This window comes from Leptonotus elevatus, chromosome 20, assembly GCF_054856555.1.
Source record: "Leptonotus elevatus isolate MCC_2025b chromosome 20, RoL_Lele_1.0, whole genome shotgun sequence".
Lineage (NCBI taxonomy): Eukaryota > Metazoa > Chordata > Actinopteri > Syngnathiformes > Syngnathidae > Leptonotus > Leptonotus elevatus.
The window spans coordinates 3,187,460-3,209,101 of record NC_141258.1 but is presented as its reverse complement, the minus strand read 5'-3'; the positions used below and the strand labels follow the sequence as shown (position 1 = coordinate 3,209,101).

At 42.0% G+C, this 21,642-nt stretch overlaps 6 protein-coding genes across 7 annotated transcripts; 3 read left to right on the top strand and 3 right to left on the bottom strand.

The window, feature by feature from the left end:
• Positions 1-208: 208 nt before the first annotated feature.
• pdpk1b (3-phosphoinositide dependent protein kinase 1b) lies at positions 209-7,300 on the bottom strand. The gene is made up of 14 exons (XM_086064305.1): positions 6,911-7,300; positions 4,551-4,814; positions 4,345-4,387; positions 4,114-4,251; positions 3,444-3,588; positions 3,270-3,367; positions 3,109-3,184; positions 2,916-2,984; positions 2,411-2,507; positions 2,159-2,332; positions 1,837-2,054; positions 1,258-1,315; positions 653-805; positions 209-505 (listed from the first exon to the last, which is right to left on the bottom strand). Exons 1-14 carry the CDS (start codon positions 6,932-6,934, stop codon positions 392-394), a joined length of 1,671 nt encoding a protein of 556 aa, XP_085920431.1. The 5' UTR covers positions 6,935-7,300; the 3' UTR covers positions 209-391.
• Positions 7,301-8,219: 919 nt separating this feature from the next.
• On the bottom strand, positions 8,220-11,147 carry tsr3 (TSR3 ribosome maturation factor). 2 transcript variants are annotated; one of them, XM_086064309.1, is made up of 6 exons: positions 10,694-11,147; positions 10,301-10,493; positions 9,876-10,069; positions 9,628-9,795; positions 8,850-8,904; positions 8,220-8,402 (listed from the first exon to the last, which is right to left on the bottom strand). In XM_086064309.1, the coding sequence occupies exons 1-6, from the start codon at positions 10,809-10,811 to the stop codon at positions 8,237-8,239; spliced, it is 894 nt and encodes a 297-aa protein (XP_085920435.1). In that variant the 5' UTR covers positions 10,812-11,147; the 3' UTR covers positions 8,220-8,236. The 2 variants fall into 2 exon arrangements, with proteins under 2 accessions (XP_085920435.1, XP_085920434.1); XM_086064308.1 differs by having other exon boundaries at positions 10,280-10,493; positions 10,694-11,146.
• On the top strand, positions 11,145-14,110 carry gnptg (N-acetylglucosamine-1-phosphate transferase subunit gamma). Its single transcript, XM_086064307.1, has 10 exons — positions 11,145-11,294; positions 11,420-11,474; positions 11,960-12,027; positions 12,116-12,170; positions 12,248-12,331; positions 12,406-12,499; positions 12,726-12,840; positions 13,040-13,122; positions 13,226-13,354; positions 13,465-14,110. The coding sequence occupies exons 1-10, from the start codon at positions 11,228-11,230 to the stop codon at positions 13,630-13,632; spliced, it is 918 nt and encodes a 305-aa protein (XP_085920433.1). The 5' UTR covers positions 11,145-11,227; the 3' UTR covers positions 13,633-14,110.
• chlsn (cholesin) lies at positions 14,037-19,703 on the bottom strand. Its single transcript, XM_086064310.1, has 6 exons — positions 19,623-19,703; positions 19,019-19,150; positions 18,670-18,780; positions 15,003-15,190; positions 14,410-14,491; positions 14,037-14,341 (listed from the first exon to the last, which is right to left on the bottom strand). Exons 2-6 carry the CDS (start codon positions 19,133-19,135, stop codon positions 14,162-14,164), a joined length of 678 nt encoding a protein of 225 aa, XP_085920436.1. The 5' UTR covers positions 19,136-19,150; positions 19,623-19,703; the 3' UTR covers positions 14,037-14,161.
• On the top strand, positions 15,763-18,651 carry LOC147156415 (uncharacterized). The gene is made up of 2 exons (XM_086064306.1): positions 15,763-16,152; positions 17,429-18,651. The coding sequence occupies exons 1-2, from the start codon at positions 16,150-16,152 to the stop codon at positions 18,464-18,466; spliced, it is 1,041 nt and encodes a 346-aa protein (XP_085920432.1). The 5' UTR covers positions 15,763-16,149; the 3' UTR covers positions 18,467-18,651.
• Positions 19,704-20,169: 466 nt separating the features above from the next.
• On the top strand, positions 20,170-21,549 carry uqcc4 (ubiquinol-cytochrome c reductase complex assembly factor 4). Its single transcript, XM_086065029.1, has 2 exons — positions 20,170-20,361; positions 20,730-21,549. The coding sequence occupies exons 1-2, from the start codon at positions 20,264-20,266 to the stop codon at positions 21,043-21,045; spliced, it is 414 nt and encodes a 137-aa protein (XP_085921155.1). The 5' UTR covers positions 20,170-20,263; the 3' UTR covers positions 21,046-21,549.
• The last annotated feature ends 93 nt before the right edge of the window (positions 21,550-21,642 follow it).

Genomic DNA, 21,642 nt, shown 5'->3' with positions numbered 1-21,642 from the left:
TTGGAGGGGGGGGGGGGGGGGGGGGGAAGAGAGCCCACGCGTTCCCCCAAACTTGCCTCTTTCACCTCCCGTCGAGAATGTAAAAAAAAAAAAAAGAAAAAAGAAGCAGATGTGCTTGGTGGGACTCAACGGCAACAGAAGCCTCACATGGAGCACAAAGAACAAGCAAAGCAACCCTGAATCCAAAGTTGGAGTCCCCCCCCCCCCCCCCCCCCCAAAAAAAAAAGAAAGAAGATTCTACTCAGTAAAACAAACAAGGTCTAGATGCCAGCGCCTGTAAAGTGTTTGTTTACACTGCGGTGATGAAGGGCACTAAAAGAGGGTGTTACTCTGCTCAGTGATTGGCCTCCGTGCTAAAGAGGGCCGGCCACGGGAGGAAGTGGGAGCGCTCCTATAGGCCGGGATTTTGGTGTCTTTGATAGATCTTTCTCCACACTTCCTGGATCTTCTTGCACCATCTGTCGGCATTTCCGCTAGGGTCCATCAAATAGTATGTTCGGTTAGGCTGGAATGACACCGAGGACGCAGAAAAAAACGGATCATTACAAATGGTTCTCATTGGGACAAGAGACTTTTTCCCGTTACGAATACTCAAATTTAAGCGCTTGTATTTGGTCTGGTCTCAAATGATTTTACGAGTAGTTGTGCGTACCGTGTGGACAAAGAAGGTTTTGAAGTTCTTGGCCTCAGGGCGTAATTCTAGTGACCAAGGGATTTCTCCTTTCAGGACCTTGTTGACAGGATCCACATAGTACAGGTGTGGTCCTTCCGTGAGGAGCAGCTGTCTCCGTCGGGCAAACAGACCCTACAGCGGAAACGGGTTTCACACTCAGGCCATTTCAAACATTTCTTGACAGTAATATGTTACATGTGACCTGACTCGTCTTAACATGACATTCTGATGACATTTGTGGAATATGATTCATGCAGCAAAATACAGTTGTTTTGATCCATCTCAGGGGGCGGCCATTTTGCCACTTGCTGTCGCGTGAAAATGACATCGCCGTTGCTCAGGTCTCAGGCAACGACCAATCAGAGCTCATAACGACCAATCAGAGCTCATCTGTTTTCTGAAGCTGAGCTGTGATTGGTTGTTACCTGAGCAACGGTGATGTCAACAGCAAATGTCAAAATGGCCACCTTTGACTTCCTCTAAACAAAACAAAAAAAAGTGTACTAGCTGGAAAATCTTAGTAAAAAGTTAAGTAAGTTTACCTGCTAACAACATCACAAAACCAATTATTTAGCCATATTCACCTTTCGTTTGTCCACTGGACCCATTTTTAAAATCAGGTTGTTTTCGACAAACTGGTGCCTGTGTAAATTAGAATAATAATAAATAAATGAAACAGCAAATACAGATGAATGACATCCAACATTAGTACCAACCAAAAAGTGCCCAAAACAGAATTTAAAGCGAACAATAAAACGTATTTTGCTATTTCTCCCATTTTCAATCATTATCAGTTACAATATTTTTTTTGTATGAAATCATAATTCACTGATTTAAGTCTAGTTGATTGCCTTGAAATGATCGCAGAATGATCAGAATCGGAATCAAATCATCTTAGATAAGAAACACACAAGGAATGTGTCCCCGGTTTGAGCCGCTCGAATGAAACTATATCAAAATGCAGGACACTGATTTGCTTTCATTTAAGCAAGAAGCCTAACCTATGAGACCAAAATATTTATGTATAATAAATCAAGATTTATTTTTAAAATTGTAATACAGAATAATTTATTGCTTGCGTCTGTTAAAAAAAATACAATATAAGAGGGGGAAAAAACGCTATTAAGGTTATTTAAAAAAATATATATCCGGCGAAGACTTACCACGGATTTCCAGAGGTTTGTTTGTCCAGCAACAAGCGCTTCTCCTCATCGGTGAACTGCAGGTCGAGCTCAAAGGAGTTGTTGTCCAGGTCGTGGATGTATTGCTCGATGTTGCTGCTGGACCGTTGCGGGGGCGTCGACTCGTGCGGCGACAGGGAGTGTGACGAGCTGGACTGGGCCACCTGCATGTTGCTGAACTGGCTCAGGAGGTCGTCGTACTGCATTGCATGGGCAGGTGACATTGTTGATTTTTTTTCTCAACTTGCCGCATATTGTATGACAACATGATACAAAAAAAAAAAAAAAACGGGCTTGATCGTACATTTCCGTAGCAGTCCTCATCATCCTCAGACATGGCGGGCAGGTAAGGGGTGAGCTTGGGGGGCGTCTGCACGTGCAGGTCACTCCAGGAGATGGTGTCGAAGAAGGGGTGTTGCTTCAAAGGGTCGTAGCCACCCATCTCTTCGCAGCCAATGCGATTTGACGGGTCCAGTGACTGGGAAGTAAAAATCATGGTTGACATATTTTACTGCCTCTACGATTTATTAAGACTCACATGTAATTAATGACTTACCAGAAGCTGTTTGACAAGATCCTTGGCTCTGGGGAAAAATTTCTCAGGGAATTCATACTCCAGCTTTATTATCTTCTGGAATATTAAGTACTCATTTCTATGAGAAAAAACAAAACAAAAACAAGAATAAAAATGAAAATAAATCATTTTCATTATTAACCATTGTGACCCGTTTCCTTGGCCACAGAGAAGACGTGTCAGTCAAGTAATTGTGCTCTTGTAAATATGCTATTGTTTACAAAGCCTCGTGTGGTGTTTGAACGACACTCTCCTCTGCCGGTTCCGTCGCCACAACAACGGGCAATTTTACATTGATTAAGAAGACGACAACGCAAAAGATTGCTTGCTCGTTTTGAGGCCGTTCGGGCCGATTCTACTTTGAAGAGTTGCACGCGATGAGCTCTGGTCATGTTTTCAAATGTTACATTTGACTTTTTTTTTTCTGCTTTTAATCTTTTTACGTTTCTTTTGTCATGACCAATTATATGCGAAACGTGGTACTTACCCAGCTCTGAATGGTGGTAAACCAGCCACCAATTGATAGATAATACATCCCAATGCCCAGAGGTCAGAGCTAAAAAGAAAAAGCAACAGAAAGGGTTAAAAAAAATATATATAAATAAAATAATTACCGTACTGTAACTCATAAAACATATATATATACATATGAACGCTGCGTATTGACCAGACTCAATTACCTTTTGCAGGCTGATTTCTCTGTCAGCAGCTCCGGAGAAACATACTGTGCTGTTCCGACAAAGGAGTTCGCTCTTGCTGCAAAAGAAGAATTAAGAAGGGAACGTTTGTAACACTCGGGGAGTAAATCATACTGCGACGTCCAGATACAATTGGACGATACCTTGCTTGCTGTCCGATGACAATTGTTTTGCTGTCCCAAAATCTGTTATCTGGATGTGCATGTCCTCACTCAAAAGGATGTTCTCTGGTTTCAGATCTCTGAAAGAAAGAATATCGGTTATAACTTGAGTGGAAAGCAGGGGGGGGGGAAAAAAAAGACAAAAGCCTTACTTACCTATGAATAATGCCAACATTGTGCAAGTATTCTAGAGCACTAACAATTTCCGCTGAGTAGAATCTAGTGCAAGTCTCGTCGAAGGAACCAATTTTACGAATGTACTTTAGGAGTTCGCCGTTCTTTGCGTAGCTGAGACCGAAATCTGAGAAATCAGAGTTAAGGAGGACAACTATTTGAAGAAACAACAATAAGCACAGTCATTGAAACAAAACAAATAATTAGCTATGTGTTTGCTTACATTTACAATGTGTAATTGTTTTTATTTTGTGTTACTGGAAACTTTTGCCATAAACATTTCTTGGCAATAATGTTATATGTGACCTCACTCGTCTAAACATGACATTCTGATTAATATTACATTTGTGGAGTAAAAGTTGTGAAGCAAAATCCAGCCATTTTTTATCCATCTCAGGGGGCGGCCATTTTGCCACTTGCTGTCGACGGAAGATGACGTCACAGTTGCTCAGGGCTCAGGCAACGACCGATCACAGCTCACCTGTTTTCTGAAGCTGCGCTGTGATTGGTTGTTACCTGAGACCCGAGCAACGCTGATGTCATCTTCCGTCGACAGCAAGAGGCAAAATGGCCGTCCCCCGAGATGGTTAAAAACGGCTGGATTTTGCTGCTTAACATCCCTGGCAAATAACACTTGTGTGAAAAAGGATACACAACTTGTCATCGTCTTGAAATGTGAAGAAGAGTTTGACGAAGAACGGGTGGTCGAGATTTGACATCAAGTCCCGTTCTCTTTTCACATACTGGGCTTTGTTCTGCTTCATGATGTGCCGCTTCTCCAATATCTTAACTTTAAAAAAAAGAGACAACACAAGTATGAATACACACGTCTACTTTGAGCCATTTGCAAAACTTTACCAGAGGATTCCAAATTCATACTTACTTGCATATTCTTTGCCAGTTACCTGCTCTCTTGCCAGGACAACCTTGAAAAGGGGGGGGAAAAAATGAAGGGGAAAAAAAAGTCTGTCAATTCAAGAGGATGACTCATCGAAGAACATTAATCAGAGGAATGCTAGCATGTAGCAACAACTACCCAAGGCTAATTAAAAAGTGAAGCGGAATGTGCGATTATATATATAAATATACCGTCGAGAAGGAGCCCTCTCCGAGTATCTTGCCAAACTTGAAGTCCTCTGGTTTCTTCTTGCGAGGCTGAGGGGCCTGAGCCACCTTCTGCGCGCGGAGGTTCGAGCCCTGGCCGCTGGCAGACGCTCCGACAGCACGGGCCTCCGAGGGCGAGCCCTCCATGCCGGGACAGTGGCTGCTGCTTAAGTCGGGGTGGTTCCTTACCATTGATGGATGCGAGCGGGAACAAATGACAACGCTGGGCTGAATAGGCACGACATCATACTGGAATAAGAGAGAAAACATGAGTCAGCGGGAGCGATGGAGTGGAATGGTACTTTGACCTAAAACTTGAAATGGTCCAGTGACCAAGCTCTTAACGCAATTTACCGGTACACCAAATTATTTTTTCGCATTGAAATTAATTGAAATGCCATCCAGTCTCACAGAAACCACCAAACATTTAATAAAGACACAAAGCACTAGGGCTCAACAATTTTTCAAAATAATCTATTTGCCATTTTTTTCTCTTCTCACTATAACGAAAGTGATTTAATATGCTTCACAAACAGAAACAAATTCATCTGGATTACAATTACCCAAAGTGTAATTACAGTATTTACTAAAATATTGACCGTGTGCCTTTTAAGGGGTGTGGCCTAATGAGTGCCATCAGGAGCTGGAGTCAGAGCAGCTCCTTGCGAGTACTCTAAATTTGTATTTGACTTTTTTGTCCCATTTAATTAACAGCTAAAAGCGCATCGTTGGCTGTGGCTCTCCTTGCCCACATGCGAGGGCATTACAATCTTTTAATTGCTCCTTCCCCCTCCCCCTCCACTTCACACCAGTAGGAGCGTATCCGAGCTTTCTCACAATTCAAATTTGTGTTCGCAACAAACAAAGTCGACCTAGCGACGGCTCGTAACCTGAAAAACTCGTAAGTTGGGGGCACTCGTGAGATCAGATACAGACATGTTGTTGACACACTTTGATGGTCTTAAGACTCATGTGTGTCACTGAAAATGTCTTTTGAAAAGTTCCGCTATAGATGGCAATGTTGTCAAAACCATTCTTGTTTACACAAACCTGACAATTTGAACAATACAATTTAATATGAATGCCAGACATGTCGGTGGCGTAATCAAATCGGTGAGGTCATGGTTCACTTGGCTTTATTTTAGCATAAGCATAACCTATAAGACCTACACGTTTAGGTATAATACATCTGATTTTGCTCATTATAATAGGATTAATTTATTGCTTGTGTTTCTTATGGGAAGAGGGCGTACTTCTTTTTTTTTAAATCGCAATTTGATTGCTTTCTATTTTTTTCTTCAGCCTTACTACTATCTGTATTATTATGATGGTGGTGGTATTTGGAGAGACAGGTATTTTTTAGATGCTAAAAAGTTTGAGATCATTTCTACTAGGGCGAAACCCAGTCACCACCACCACCACCATCATCATCATTACCATCACTTCACACCCCGAGACAACAAACGGTACGAGGTTGTAAATTCCAGGGCGTCTTTTAGTGCTTTTTGAGCCAACAATAACACACACACAACACGTTTACAACCTCCCATGACGTTTGTTGCCTACTTCGCTCGGCCTAGCCTTTTATCTCATTCACAAGCAAGGTGTGGCCATTTATCCGCGTTTTATCCGCTCACCCGGCCCATGCAGAACAACTACGTCCTGACTCATTCTCCGGAGGTCCACCGTGTAATGTTTGCTAGTTAAAGCCCGACACCAACAACACACCTACGGGCAAATTCCGGCTGCATCGGGGCCTACGTGAACTTTCTCGGGCTACCTTGTCAAGCCGCACTGGCTGACAGTGAGTTACAAACTTAGGCTAACAGCCAGCGAATTAGCTCTACGTCAGGTTGGGGGGGAACTTGAAAAACGTTTTCCCATCTCGTGTTTTCATTGAGCTGCTTGTCACTCCGAATTGGACTTATTGTGTTTTGCTTTCCTTGTGCACCACATTGAATTGACAGCCAGAGTTAACATTGAAAGCGCGAAGCTGCTTAGCTTAGCATTAGCCAACTGATACAGAGCAACAGAAAGTGTACAACAAATAACAGCTCGATGTCGGTTATAATTTAGCGCAAAGCCCACCCAAGCATAGTACACAAGTCGGTCTGACTAGAGGTTCAACAAAGCCAAACAATTTTGGCGAATTTAGCTGTAGTTAGCCTGAATTAGCAGAGCCTAGCGTTGCTATGTGGTCTTAACGTTCGAACGAGCTCTGCGGCTAGGCTAACCGCTCTTCCACCGAAGGCCCGACCTAACTATTTGTTGTCAAACAGCCGCCACACGCCACGTTTGGGCCGCCGGCTTCGTAGTGTGCCCCGTGTCGAAGCGGCGACACTCACCAGCTGACTTGTAGCTCTTGCCATGGGAGTTTTCTGCGAGTATTTATTTGGAATAAAATAATTAGAGAAGCTCCGGTAATGGCTGCCTCTGCGCCTTCATTTTCGAGCTGTGACGTCGTTCCACAACAATGTTACCGCAGGACAGCAGTCCCGCTGTGTCCGCCCCCCTCGCCACATTTACAGTACAACACTCAACTTCATTTTACTGGAAAAGACTCCGTCAGACGCCAGAAAGTGATATAAATATTTTCTAAACAAAACCAATTACTAATTGGTCTTTTTAACGACGATGCCAGGTAGTCGTAGTAAAATGCTGCGTTTACTGACCGAGGTCAGGTGAAGCGGTGGGAAAATGGTATTCCCCGACGTTGAAGTGCACAAATTCCCCCAAAACAGAGGTTGCTAAAGTACAAACACTTTATATCTGATTTACATAATTTGTGTAAAAAGATTCTGGTAAACGTGGAGGTTATGATTCGACAAAAAAAAAAAAAAAAGTACGTAACCAGTACCAGAGTACATTTTAAAATATATATATATATTTTTTTTTTACTGTCAATTATAAGCAATACTCATTTTGCTAACTAAAAATAAAGGTTGATAAGGCTTAAAAAAAAAAATAGACAATATAGTGATATAGTGGGATCCATTGGGTTGCTTGTCCCACCATGGGTCACCAGACTCTCCCACAGTGAGTCACTCTAACAACAAAAAACGCCCTACCAATACATTTTTGCAGATTGTATGGATATTGTTTTTAAAGATAGAAGTTGGTGGGTTTTAGGTCAGCATAAACCATTTTTTCACAAATAATTATTGTCGCTGACATCAAAGAATTCTGTTAAATTAAGTCATAAGTGGGGAATATCTTGCTTCTCTAAACCTGTTTCCATGATCAATCCATGTTCCTTTGTCTTCGCTGTTCGAGCCCCCCCACACACACACACACACTTTTAAGATTTCAATCAATTAAGATCGCAACCAAAGTTGACTTTGTCTCTCAATTTACATTGTTTTTACCGTGTTGATCTACAGATGTTAAAAAAAAAAGGTAACACACCTGTTTTGACAAAAGTAAGAAGTAGAAAGTAGGCGACAACAATCTCTTTTCAAATACAGATAAAAGGTAAAAGTCACCAGAAAAATAAATCCTCAAGTACCGCAATTAAGTATTTATACTTTGTTACTTCCCAAGACTGAAAAACAGTCAAATATTTTGAAGGAATTACAAAGTAGCCAACATGTACTTTTTGTCACATGAACAATGAGTATTGAGGTTTCATTTTGGGTCGCAAGTCCTTCCACGAACTCAAGTTAAAATACGCTTTATTGTGATGACTTTGCTGCAGCCACTTCCTCTTCAACGTCACAGACTTTTTCTGACTCATCATTGTTTTTTTCATCTTCTGCTTCCTCATCATCATAATCATCGTCGTCGTCGTCATCCTCCGTCGTATCCGTGCCCTCGCTAGAATCCTCCACATCAGCTTCCCTAAATAAAAATAAAACATGGCACGAAATTGTTACTGTACAATATAAACCAACACATTGATTCCCAACCACCAATGTGTGGTAAATTATACAATTATTAGTTATTAGGGTTATCCATCAATCTAAGCCAAGCTTGTGCAGGCAGCCAGAGCATTTAAATGTTCTTCCACTAGATGGCAGAAGGAACAAATAACCAGTATTTCCAACATTATTTTTTTAAACTATTTACTGGTTAGTATACATTTGGTAACATTTTTGTTTGTTGGTGTGCCATGAGATTTTTCACTATTTAATAAAATGTTGGGAAACACTGACCGAGAGGTTCATGTTCATTCATAAGCACATGCAATCATTTCAAAATTGGATTACAGTCCTGGACTCTAATGACAGCATTTATCAACGCAAATATAATTAAAAGATGTCCTCCAGTGAAATACAAGACGCTTACCAGTGACGTCTGTTGAGATTCATACATTCTACTCCTGAGTTGACGTCAAATGGATCTGCAAACATTTACAAAACAAATTTTCCCACAATAAGATCATGATTGATGAAAAGAAGGTTCTTTGATAGATAAATGTTATGATTGTTGTGTTGATGAAAATGGTTCGATTTTCCTTCCCTCAAGGTCCGCCTACATCTTAACTTTTTGTTTTACCATATAGTGATTAGTATCTTAGTAAATCATTCATTGATAGGAAATGCCATTAATCTGCTACAGGCCCACATTAGTTCGTCTGGTATTTGCTTTGGCCACCAGGGGGCAGTTTAATACAGACATAGACATACTTGAAATTCCCGTCTACTTTGTCAGATACAGTAATATTATATATGTTTTAATTAATATGAATAATATATTTAGTTTTTTTTCCCAGAGGGTAAGGAATACATATATGCCTCTAAGTACTGTCATATTGTCTGACCGTCACCGAAAGACTTATAACCACCGCAACATCAACGCTAGTTTCATTAGCCCGTCCATGACGTTGTGTTAGCATTAAGCTAACTCACGTCCCCGCGGTAAAGTTGTGGTTGATTTTTAATACGGAGTCATTCTCTGTGGTCTATGTTCACTTTGAGAGTACACTTCAAATAAATGTGGTAATAAACATCTTGAAACCTCTTTTGTGAAGACATTTTCTGCAAATCTGCTGTTGTAAAAAATTCAACCGTCTTACATAAACAAAGCCCACGTTGTAAATTGAACCCCCCATTTTTTTTTTTACCAATGTCCTCCTCCTCTGGTTTAGTGGTGATAAAGTCCTTTTCCACAGTGAGCAGCTCCTCCTCCGACTGGCAGGCAGCATAGCGCTTCAGCAGATCTTTATTGAGATCCAGGAACACAGTCCCCCACTTGAATTTCTCCAACAACAGCACGGCCAGTTCCTCAAAACCTGCCAACATGGAATACAGGGTGAGTACAATTGGGAGTCACTGTGAAAATGCAATAAAAAGATTGGAAAACGGGCCTTACCCACAATACAAAAGGTGGCGGCAAAAGCCTCAACGCAAGATAATTTGCAAGGCTTCCCGTAGTTGACCGGATTTGCAGCTACGAGGAAAGGCAGCAGCCGTGGATGACTTCCGACCATCTTATTGAAAGGCGTCTCTTCCAGTTTGGCCCAAGAGCAATCAATCACTGCAAGTCCATTCTGGGCCACAATCTCCCTGTGAATAAAAAAATAAATAAACACATTCAATTCAGATCACATTTGCATGCTTTTATATTGCGTTTTTGTCCATTTGATATAACTTCTAGGTACCAAATGCAAGTCCCAGCACGGGCCTTTAGGTTCCACTTTTGTCTAATGCAAATTGTACAATAAATCAAAACACACCGTAGTGAAGTTTGATAACAGTGACATCAACGCGACATACCGGTCAGCTGGTGTCACATACTTTGTGCCCATGGGACTCAAAATGAGTCCATTGAACCTCTGATTGAGGCGCAGGTTGCGGACGAAGCCCTTACGGACCAACTTTCGGCCTGTGCAGCGTTTGGGGTCGCAATGGCCCAGCTCCCACATGGCAAGAGGACAAGGTAGCTTCACTTGAGGCCTATCTGCTCCCGCCTCCTCTCTGTGAAGGCTTGCTGTCATTGGAAAAACAATATAAGGCAAGATTATCATTATTATTATTATTATTAGAATCATGAACCACTATGGGGGTGTTTTCCTTTACATTCAGTCAACCTAATCTGGTACAAATTGACAGATATGTCTACTCTTATATATGCAACAACAGGAAAACCGTAAAAACAAATTTGAAACACAAACTGTCATTCATGTTTACCTTCAAATGCAGAATGCATTTCTTCGGTAAAAGTCTCTAATGTTTTCCCCTTCACTTTGTGTCGTTTGTCTTTTCCCTTGTCAGGGCGCACAAATTTGCCCTGTTTCTTCCGTCCCATTTTGCACACCAAAGATATATTCTAAGGTCGCGGAATATACTCTTAAGATGTTATTAATGTTAGAGTCAAAAGTTAAGTCTGTAAAACCAACACATGCTTCCTGTTAGCTAAAGCATTAGCATAGATAGAAACATTCGTAACACGTAAAAATCAAGCCCCGATTGTACACGTAAGTAAGTAAGTAGAGTGTGTCTCAATAAAAACTCGGGATCCCCGCTACCACTTCTTTTTAAAATATCACAAACTGCAAAGTTGTTGTTTTTTTGGCTTCTGTAACTAAAACGCGACGTGCTTGTCAAGGAAATGACGCATGCGCAAACGATGTTATTATCACGTGACTGTTTTACCCGGAAACCCGAGCAGAGGTGAAACGAGATGTCAATGAAAACACATTTTTTTAGCCTCTAAAATTAAAAATGTACCGCGTGTTTAGTGTGAAACATCACTTATTACTCGTCTTTGCTGTGTGCATGGCCGTTTTCGGTGAGTAACTGAAGTGCAATTTGCTTATCGCTACAAATGATGTCGACCGAGATGAGCCACATGAGATATGATTCAGCCATAAAATGAAAATTAACGTTTGTGCTTCTTGACTTACTTTTCCACAGTAACTCATGGACTCGCCGGTAAAATGAAGATAGTCGAGGCACCAAATACATTTGGGTTCGTTAAGTTTAAAAACAAACAAACAAAAAAATCCCACACTGCTCCACCATCATTTTGCTGCTCCGAGAACAACTTGAATGCTTTACTGTTTCGATCCATTCCAGCCCCTCCAAAAACATTTATGTTGTTACGTTATTTTATTTTTTTAAGTAAATGAAATGTGAAGTTTTCGTGTTGGATATGTGTTATGTGCCTTAAAGGGGCGTGGCTTGGCGCCCTTGCCCACATTCAAGGGCATTATAGTGCGTACAAATGTGCTGGTTGCTTATTTAAAATGTGATTTGATTTGAATGTTTTAAAAAAACAAAAACAAATGACAGATCATGACATTCAAACACCCTTGATAGGTTAATTGGGCTTTCTGCCATGTAGTGGTAAAGCATTTAATTGTTCTGTCACAAAACATCACTTCATTCCCCTTTCCTCACTAAATCCATGTGAGCATTATTATTATTATTTTTTTTTTATGTTTCTCTCCTCAGAGTGAACAACAATTTTCTAGCTCAGGGAAGCCGACTTCAGGCTAAAGTACTTCCATCACCGGTGTCTGGTAAATTCAATGTCATTCTATAAGACCCCATTAATTCATTCGAGCTTGAACATTCATCCAAAAAGTCACAACAATTTCATTGTTGTAGGACCGTCGCATCTTTTTCATTTGGCTGGAAGGTGTTTCAGTCTTACACACTCGGTGTAAGTATTACTACTCAAGACTCTTAAAAGTCACAACCGGAAGAACACACAAGATAACCGTTGATCATACTTTTCAGGTACCGATACGAGTTGTGTCCATTCCACAACATCACCCAACACGAGCAGTCATTCCGTTGGAACGCTTACAGCGGGATCCTGGGGTAAGATGGCCGCCAAGCTACTCGTGCGGATGTTCAGTGAAGTGAAAAGCGGCCTTTTTTTTTTCTCCCGACAGGATCTGGCACGAGTGGGAGATAGCGAACACCACTTTTACAGGCATGTGGATGAGAGACGGAGACACTTGTGGCAACAGAAACAGAGAAGCGAAGGTGGCTGGAGTTTTAAAGTACTCGCAAAACGCGAGGGCTATTGTGGGAAATTTTTTAGGATGAACCGAAATTGCTCTAGTTTCATTACAGGTGAACTTAATTTGACCTCTAAAGTTTTTTTTTTGTTTTTTTTAAAAAGAGGTTCATCCATAAATTTCACACAAAAGTCAGCATCTCTAAATTTTTCCTGCGAATTGCACAAACAGAGTTTTGCGTCTTTCTGCAGGTGCTGCTCGCCTGCAGCAGCCAAAGCAAACTTGCTGACGTGTCGGAGCCGAGCACGTGCGTGTACTCGCTAACTTTTGAGACGCCGCTCGTTTGCCACCCGCATTCTCTTTTAGGTGAGACGGACAATTTTAGCGGAATTATGATTTTCCCGTATGACAAGACAAATTGCCTAATGGGAAGGCAATCATGGCCGGCGAAGCAAAACAAAATGGATTCAAATCAGATTTTTTGTGCACCGCCCTCATTTTGTCACGGCGGTCTCTTAATATACTCATTAGTGATAAAGCCTACTTTTTCATGCCGTTTCCAAAGTGTACCCGACCCTGGACGAGAAGCTACAAAAGGAATGGGACGAAGCGGAGCAGGCTCGATATGAAGGCCTCATCACCGAGCAAGTAAGTTCAGCAAAAAAAAAAAAAAAAAAAAAAGAAGCTACACGGGAAAAGCGAAATGTTCCGTTTGATCTCCAGCCGAACGCCGCCTTTTGTCCCCTTGCAGGGATATAACAAGCTCGCGAGGGACGTGTTCGAGGACGCCGGCCTGCTGAAGAGTCAAAAGGTGAACGAGAAGCTGCCCCGGGTGGCGGCTGAAGTAGAAACGCACGACTCTTTGCAGAAATGCAACGAGGTATGTCCGCGTAGAACGCAACAGGGAACTTCGCAGATGAGCATTTGTTCGATACCGCGCCGCATTTATGAAAAAAAAAAAAAAAAAGAGTGTTTCTTTATCTTTGACAGGACTTCCAAAAACAGCGAGAGGAGATCGCGAGACTGCGAGCCCTGCTGACTCATCACAATATCGCGTTTGATGCAAAACCAGGCCAAAGCGAAAGTGCCGGGACGACGGCTGAGGCGCAGCGTTTACGCGGCGACGGCGGGCTTTTCGAGATCGCCGACCGGGGCTGAAACGCGGCAGGACGCGGCGCGCGCGGGAAAAACGGGATTTTTGGCGGATCCCGTCCACGTGAACGTCAAATGGAGGGAAACTTCCCGAACTGAAATGGGAAACCAAAAGAAAAACATTTGAAAGAGGAGGTACGATCCATTGTTATGGAAAAATATTTGCCGAGGTGTCCTGGATGAATAAGTTGAGACGGTACGAAATGTGCGAAGAGGTTCAATTTGGGAAGGTCGTCACTGAAAATGCGGAATACTGAAAAATGTGGACATTTTGGGAATGTGAAAAATAGTTTCCAAGATGTTCTGAATGTTATGAATCTAGTATTTTGAAGTTGAAGGGAAATTGTCCAAAAACTGCTGGGAATTAAAAACATTTTTTTTTTAATATTGAAATATTTGACAACCCTAAACTGGGTCTCAATTAATCCAAAATAAATGCAAACATATCGAAAATGTCATCAGAAGGCCTAACTGCTAAAAAATAAAACAGAAATAATGACAACATCAAAGTCCAAGCCTGAGATCAGTCTTGGCATTAGGAAAGCATCTGGATGACTTCTCTGGCTCTGTGCGCCCTCTGCTGGACGTTTTCATCCTCGGGCGCTTGGCCCGATTCCTGGACCAGGACGAGGGCCTTCTGAACCGTGGTGTCTCTCGACCCCCCGCGCAGCCCCTCCAAATACTGCAGCAGCATCGAGAACTTCTCGTCTTGAATCTGTCGGCAAATTCAAATGTGAATGTTCGGGTGCAAACTGTTTCCCGTAAATCGGACGAACAACTTACCTGCTGGGAATCAAACATGTTTTGCAGCAACCACGTCTGCCGTGTCTTATGAAACTTCCACGCCGCACGATTGTGGACCCAGCTGGAAAGACGACGCTGTCGTTAAAACAATGATCGCTTCTCACATTGCCCCGCGCAAAAATAATTTGTCTTGTACTCGCCATCTCCATGCAGCATAAAGAATTGCACCTTTAGTTGTGCGGGAACTAGAATTGCTCAACCTGGCATTGCAAAGTATTCAACTCCATATTGAAGAGCACTTTGAAACATCCGCCGCTGTTTTTTTTAAAAACGGAACCCTGCGGCAGCAGATTCAAATCAAAACAGCAGAGGCCCCAGAATTGAGCCCTGTGGAACACCATACCTTCCCAGTGTCGTTATACGTCAATTCATATTGCACATATTCGTCCGACCACTTTCTGGTTTTTTTTACGACTCACCGACCTCGATCGGACCCAGGTTAAGAACCACCATACCAAACCAATTACTCTTCCCTGAGTTAACATGGGCCAATTAAAATGTCGGACATAATCGGCTCTAGGTACCATCTTGTGAATGAGGATGTCGTCTTGCAGAAGTCAAAAGTCTCTTACCAGGTGAGGTAATCCAAAGCCCGCTGGGACGCGGGAGGTCCGGACTCTTTCTCTTTGGGTTTTGGCGGGAGGAGCCCCTCGGCTTTCATCTTCTTCTTCAGGATCTTCTTCATCTTCCTCTCCAGGACCCGCCTCTCCTCCGGGCTCAAGTTGTCGTCTCCTTCGGGAGCGTCGGCCGGATCTGAAATCTGTTGCGCCAAAAGCAAAACAAACGTGGATTTGTAAATAGGACCAGTAGCGTAAATCGAGTGCAATGTTGACATCGGAATTTTTTTACGCACAAATTTATTTTATTTGCCCCCCAAAAAAAAAAAATCCGATCAAAAGAAGCAAATCCTTTTAACCAGAACTGTGAATATTTAAAGTCTACACACCCCTGTTAAAGAGCATGATTTTGAATTTTAATCACAAAAACATTGGCCAGGGGTGTGTAGACTTTTTATATCTACGGTATCTACTGTAAATATCCGCTTGAGCTTTTGAACAGCAGTGTATACAAAATGCCAATGAAACTTCCACAAATATAAAATATATATTTTTAAACTACTTCCTGACAACGATATTCTGAATGCGAGACAGTTTCAGGAAATGAAATTTTACAAGTGAAATATGTTGAAGCTAAAATAACAACCACAACCCCCCCGCCCCAACTTCCTGTTGCATTGCAGGTTGACAAGGGTTTCCTGTTTTCCTATAACACATACACATTTTTTTTTTTATGACAAGCTGAGTCCAATTTTTACATTTTGTGTGAAAAACAAGTAGCACAACTAACACTCAACTCCACCACAGCCGTCTTTAAAAAAAACTAAATTCGATCCTCTGGGGAGACTAAACAAGGGAGCCAGTATGCTCTCCGATTTAACGGCTCTCAAGTCTGCAAGGTGAAGGAGGAGACGAAAAAAAAAAAGGAGGGACAGAAAATGTTCTGATCACATGGTCACGAAGTCACTCTGAAAGTATGCACGAGTATAAAAAAAATCATTCCTGGTGAGCGCTCGTGTCCCCGCAAGGAGCATCATCATCATCATCATCTTCATCATCGTCATCGTTTTTATCAGGCCGCTTGGCTCGCACTCAAGCGGCAGCCGTCGAGCAGAGCGAGACAAACAGCAGACCAGCGAGCGACGACAACAACCCCCAGAAAATGGTAAGTGGAAACATGTGTTGCAGTCGAGCAGACGCTTCCTCCGCGGAGGGCAAAACGACAGCAAAAAAAAAAAAGTACAAACACGTTAAATGAGAAAAAAAAGATTTCACTCGTGTAAGTGAAAAAGTACAGACTGAAATGTACTTCAAATAATATTTTTATGCACAATATCCGTTTTAATACCTTAGCACAAAAAAATAAAATGCATTAAAATAAATTAATTAGCTAATGGTAATAGCTGCACACCTTAATTCAGTGGCTCTCAATCTGGGTTCGATCAAACCCCGGGGGTTCGGCGGAGGTCAAGAGACACCCCCGATTTGCTGCGGCGCGGAATTTGGTGCGCTCGGTAGTCGACTTGCGACTGTTGTGATGGCATGTCGTGTGATTTATTTTAGGGCTGCGAAATTCAATCACAATTTCAATGATTGCGCTCCAAAATTCTAAAATTGCCAAAATCGTTAAAAAAAAAATCTAAATTGTTTATTTAAATGTTACAACAGTTCAATGGCAATTTCGAAGTGTACAGCAAATAAAATCCAATGCATGATGTTTGTTTATACAGGGAGCCCATACATCTATTTTTATTTAATTTTAAAATAATAGTATACATTTTTGTATGGTCCAAAAAGAACTTACACAATTAGTGTTTTGAACAATTTTACGTCTTAATATTTTGTACGTTTAAACATTGTTTTGTACCAAAAAAGATATGATCTTTGAATAATCCTGACTGTCTGTTTTTTTTTTGTTATTTAACTCGACTATGCTACTGTATTTAATTGTTGTATTGCATTTTAATTAGGGGGGAAAATTTGCCTTTTTTTTGTTTTACAAAAAAGTTAAGGAAAAATCAGCACACACAAAAAAAAAGGCATACTATTGTAGATGTAAACAAATATTGAAGGTAACATATTTTAAACTATCAAATGTTTACTGTTGTAAGGGACCAGAAAACAAGTTATTTATTTTTTTCATATTAAATCGGCCAATTAATCAGAATTCTTAATCAATCAGAATTTTGTTCTACCAAATAATTACATTTAAATATATATATTTAAATATACATATATTTAAATATATATATTTAAATATTTAAATATACATATATATATATATATTTAAATATATATATATATATATATTTAAATATTTAAATATACATATATATATATTTAAATATATATATATATATATATATATATATATATATTTAAATATATATATATATATATATAGTCAAAAGTTTAAGAACCACTGCTCTTTTCTTTTCCAGTCCAGCGAGAACGCAACACAAACGCTCTCCAACAGCTCGGCTGCGGTCGCCAACGCGTCGACGCCGTCGCCCGCCGCCGCGCTGGAGCTAATTGCGGCCGCCCACCTCATATCCTCGGCCAACCACGTGTACTTCGTGCTGGCGGCCGCCGCCTTCGCCGCCGGCTGCTTCCTGCTCTACGCTTTCGTGCGCACTCACAGGGCGCAGCGCAACGTGGCCTGGCTGGCCCGGCTGCTCTGGACCTTCTGCGGCCTTCAGCTGCTACTCGTGTTCTTCTCCCTGTACAACGTGGCGCACCGTCCTCACAGCCTGAGGACGTCGGCGCTGGGCTGCGCCGCGCTTTCCTTCGCCGTCAATGTGGCGTCTCTCTGCGGCCTGTGGGTTTTAGCGCTGATGGCTTACGCGCTCGCCGACCTCGACCCGCCGTCCAATTCCTTAATGAAGAGGCCCGGCGTCTGCGCGGCGCTGGTGGTCCTGACGTCTGCTGTCGTTTCTCTTCTTCTGGCCGGCGTCCGAGGACCGAGGGAAGGTCTTCGCCTGACGACGGACTGTTTCGTGGATCCGATCCACGCCGGAGTTCCGTACGCCGTCGCAAAGCTGTGCCTCGCTTTCCTGACCCCTTACGTTCTCCAACTGGCGCTTGTGATGTACGGCTGCGTGCGGACACGCAAACCCAGCTGGAGGTTTCTCTCGAGCTCCGACGAGGGTCCGGCGTTCCTGGCGGCGAGCGCGACGCTGCTGTTCTGTCACCTCCTCTACGCGGCGGCACTGGTGAGGGGGGCGCGGCTGCAGGCGGCGGGCGAGCTGAGCCACCGCGAGCGGGCGCTGGCGAGCGTGGCCGAGCTGGTCTTCTTCGCGGGGAGCGCCGCCAGCCTGGTGCTGGTCCCGCTCGCGCACCGGCCCAGCCGAAAGAGTCTCTGCGGACTCTTCGGGCGGGCGGCCGACCGCTGCCCGCGTGCGGCGCGCGCTCAGCCCAACAGGAACATCATCACGCCGCACATTGAGAATGCAGACACACTGCAGGATATCGAGTCGTAGAGCTACGAAATGCACTTTGGGGATTTTTTTTTTTGCTTGGAGGTGCTCGACAACGATATAGTGGTGCTTTGAGATAAGAGCGAGAATTTAGATGTCCAAAACATTGGTGTCATTATTTGTATGTTGATTAAATATTGGCACAAAACAAATATGACATAATCCCACAGTCGCATACAGTGAGTATTTTAATAAACGTGTCAAACCTCAGCTTGCTTTGCTGTCTCTGTTGTTTGCTTCTTTTTGCGCTTCTTGACTTTGGCCTTTTGTTCTTCCTCCACTGCAAGGGCGACATCTGGAATTTGATCTGCAGCCTCCTGGACAAGAAAAAAAAAAAAGACTTTAAATAAGAAAAGGACTGAATGTAATTAAGGCTGAGCAATATGGCGTATAAAGAAAATCTGCTTAGAAATCAATTTTCACCCCTTCGTTTATAGAAAAGGCATCATCAAGTTTTGCTTTATGTTTTTTCACTTACTGGATTTGCTTCATTTCTCCTGACACCAAAACTATGAAATTATCTTTCCAACAAGGACACATCGTCACTCGGCTCACCTTAGTTTTCAACATCTTCCTTTTGCTTTTTTTGGTTTGCTCCACACAAACCTCATCGTCACTTGGAGGCGACGTCTTCCTCTTTGGGGGCTTCTGTTGTGATTTGTCTTTAGCCATGAGATAGCCAAAGTCCTGCAACAAACACAAACAAACAGTAATTGTCAACAGTAAGTTTATGCTTGCCGTCTCATCGTCAGAGTTTATGCTTAGTGCCAAGAACATGAATGAATTAAACGAAGTGTGAACCTGGCTATCTGCCACAAAATTCATGCGTAATGGACCCTAAAGGACTACAAAACAGCAAAGAACTACAAAACAGCAAAGAACGACTTCTGCCTAAATGAAGCTCCTCACTTCAACGGCGAACTTGGCGCCAAGATGACACCAAAACAATTGTGCCATTGCTTTGACCTAAGCACAAAAGTCCAAACAGTGTTTATAAGATATAAATGAATAACGGGAAAACATCAGCGTTTTTACTTAAAATAAACGGCGCAGTGTTGACAAATGGTCAACACTTCAAACGAGAACACGCTGTGATAAAAGTTAACGTGATTCGTTGATTTCTGCTCACTTCTTCTGATAAAATATATATTGTACTTACGCAGCAAGAAAATACAGTGTAAGGCTGAGACGACTAGCACGCGTTGCTGACCAGCATGCCGAACAACCCGGAAGCAACGTCGCTGTGCAGAAATATGATTGGATGGTTTTATGGTCCTGTGATTGGCCGATCACTGTGAGGCGTTCAAATACTACATGGCCGATCACTGTGAGGCGTTCAAATACTACACAAGCCTGTATACAAATGAAAAATTCTTACCGATTACGTTTTCTATTACATTTTTTTGCAATAAACGATACATAACCCGTAACAATTACTTTTCAAATGTTAAGACAATTGTTTCAACAAAAGATGGAATAAACAGAGGCAACACAAATAAAAGGAAATGTATTCATTTCAAACCACAGAATCGTTCACTATCCATCCATCTATAAAATAAAACTCTTGAGTTTATTTCTCATTATTATATATTAGCGAAAACAATAACAATAGATTAAAAAAAAACAGAACAAGGAACTACAGTCTCATGCTTGGTGGGAACAATTATGGGGCAAGCCATTGCGTCGCGTCGGAAGGAATTCTCGGTCGTACAACTCTGCATTACATGACCTGTGTTGTAAGGATACGCAAACTGTCCGCTTTCATCGACCTGTGCGTCCTAAAATGACAATTTGCGCAAAATGTTTGCTGCAATGTCGCACGTTTTCACTGGTTTATCAAGCAAAACTCTCAGTCGTGGGATGTCAACGTTAATTCGTCACACTAATGCAAGCATGAGGTGAGTGCATAATAATATCATAATATCCTCCCTCCACTTGGGTGTTTTTTTTTTTAAAGCAAAAACGAATGACAAATAGTTCAGTTAGAAACGTTCGAATAAGACTGTTTGATTAAACATTTATAGTGGAGTGCAGATTAATTTCCACGGTGCTGCTTAGTCCGCTTTACTGTTTATTGTGTCACTCATGGCTGGCTGTAAAACCTTTTGAAATCGCTTCGAAATATATAATATAACACGTGTTTGCTTTTTGTTAAGTACTGTACAATTAATGTGAGTGCGTCCAACAACCTAATGCATTTTCATTTCCTGAAAAGCAGCGATTCTGAAATGTTACCGTCTATCATAAAATGTGTTTTTGTCAACAGTGTGCGGGCTCTTTCCATGAGCCATCAGCTGCTGGCCAAGCCAAATAAACCCGAAGATGCCCAAGTGGAGGGGCAAGACGAGCCCGTTCGCTTCTCCACCAGCAGGGCCAGTCACAGGGTTTGGAGCGTGGAGCGCTCCCTGGGAAGCCAGGACCAAAACCCCCTGTGGAGAGTGGTCCTCATCAGTACCATCTCGGCGGGCTTCCTGCTGTGGTGCGTCCTGAGAGAAGAGTCGGACGTTGACGTACTGTTGAAGAAGGAACTTTATCAGCAACTACCGGGATTGCTCCCGGATGAAGAAAATGAGAAAAAATGAATACGTCTGGGATGTATATATATTGTTTTATACTATTGTTAGCAATGTGACAAGACGCATCATTGTGGAATTATTCCATTTTCAAAATTATTTTTTTATTTAGGTTGAAGTGGACTTTCTGGCAACTTTGTGTGTGGAAATTGTCACATTGCTTTTGTATTTGCAGTTGGAATGAGCATTAAATATGACAAGAGGGAAAATATTGATTTCTTGCTCAACTTAAATGTTTAAAAGTGTTCTGTACTCCAAATTTCAAGATAGTTGCTACCAAAAGCCATGTAGCATGTTCAACCTTTACACCAAATCCATTAAATTTGCTTCTAATATAAGACTGCAATTAATGGTCTGTACTGTATTGCTAAACTTGCTCATCCATCCGCACCTTTAAATGCAGATGCTGCACCGCCATTGCCTTGACTAACATTGCAAGGCTGTTTGTGCATATTTATTTTTTCTCTCTGCACACTTGAAATTGTGTAGACTGACAGTGATTAAAATGGCTTGCCTATCAAAAATAATGCCCATTTCATTTTTACAGTACCAACATTTTTAAGTCAAACTTTTGGATCTCTGGCCTGTTACACCCATTGAAGGCAA

Excerpts from the sequence above, each read along its gene's own strand:
- pdpk1b (XM_086064305.1), bottom strand. The coding sequence starts at position 6,934 with ATGGCAAGAGCTACAAGTCAGCTG. Across the intron at positions 4,252-4,344 it reads AACTGGCAAAGAATATGCAA|TTAAGATATTGGAGAAGCGG; the intron begins GTAAGTATGAAT and ends TTTTTTTTAAAG. Across the intron at positions 3,589-4,113 it reads TCAAGACGATGACAAGTTGT|ATTTCGGTCTCAGCTACGCA; the intron begins GTATCCTTTTTC and ends CTGATTTCTCAG.
- tsr3 (XM_086064308.1), bottom strand. The coding sequence starts at position 10,811 with ATGGGACGGAAGAAACAGGGCAAATTTGTGCGCCCTGACAAGGGAAAA. Across the intron at positions 10,070-10,279 it reads TATGTGACACCAGCTGACCG|GGAGATTGTGGCCCAGAATG; the intron begins GTATGTCGCGTT and ends TTTTATTCACAG. Across the intron at positions 8,403-8,849 it reads AATCTCAACAGACGTCACTG|GGAAGCTGATGTGGAGGATT; the intron begins GTAAGCGTCTTG and ends ATTTTTATTTAG.
- gnptg (XM_086064307.1), top strand. The coding sequence starts at position 11,228 with ATGTACCGCGTGTTTAGTGTGAAACATCACTTATTACTCGTCTTTGCT. Across the intron at positions 12,171-12,247 it reads TTCAGTCTTACACACTCGGT|GTACCGATACGAGTTGTGTC; the intron begins GTAAGTATTACT and ends CATACTTTTCAG. Across the intron at positions 12,332-12,405 it reads GCTTACAGCGGGATCCTGGG|GATCTGGCACGAGTGGGAGA; the intron begins GTAAGATGGCCG and ends TTCTCCCGACAG.
- chlsn (XM_086064310.1), bottom strand. The coding sequence starts at position 19,135 with ATGGCTAAAGACAAATCACAACAGAAGCCCCCAAAGAGGAAGACGTCG. Across the intron at positions 14,492-15,002 it reads GCTTTGGATTACCTCACCTG|CTGGGTCCACAATCGTGCGG; the intron begins GTAAGAGACTTT and ends TCGTCTTTCCAG. Across the intron at positions 14,342-14,409 it reads ACATGTTTGATTCCCAGCAG|ATTCAAGACGAGAAGTTCTC; the intron begins GTAAGTTGTTCG and ends ATTTGCCGACAG.
- uqcc4 (XM_086065029.1), top strand. The coding sequence starts at position 20,264 with ATGTTTGCTGCAATGTCGCACGTTTTCACTGGTTTATCAAGCAAAACT. Across the intron at positions 20,362-20,729 it reads CACACTAATGCAAGCATGAG|TGTGCGGGCTCTTTCCATGA; the intron begins GTGAGTGCATAA and ends TTTTGTCAACAG.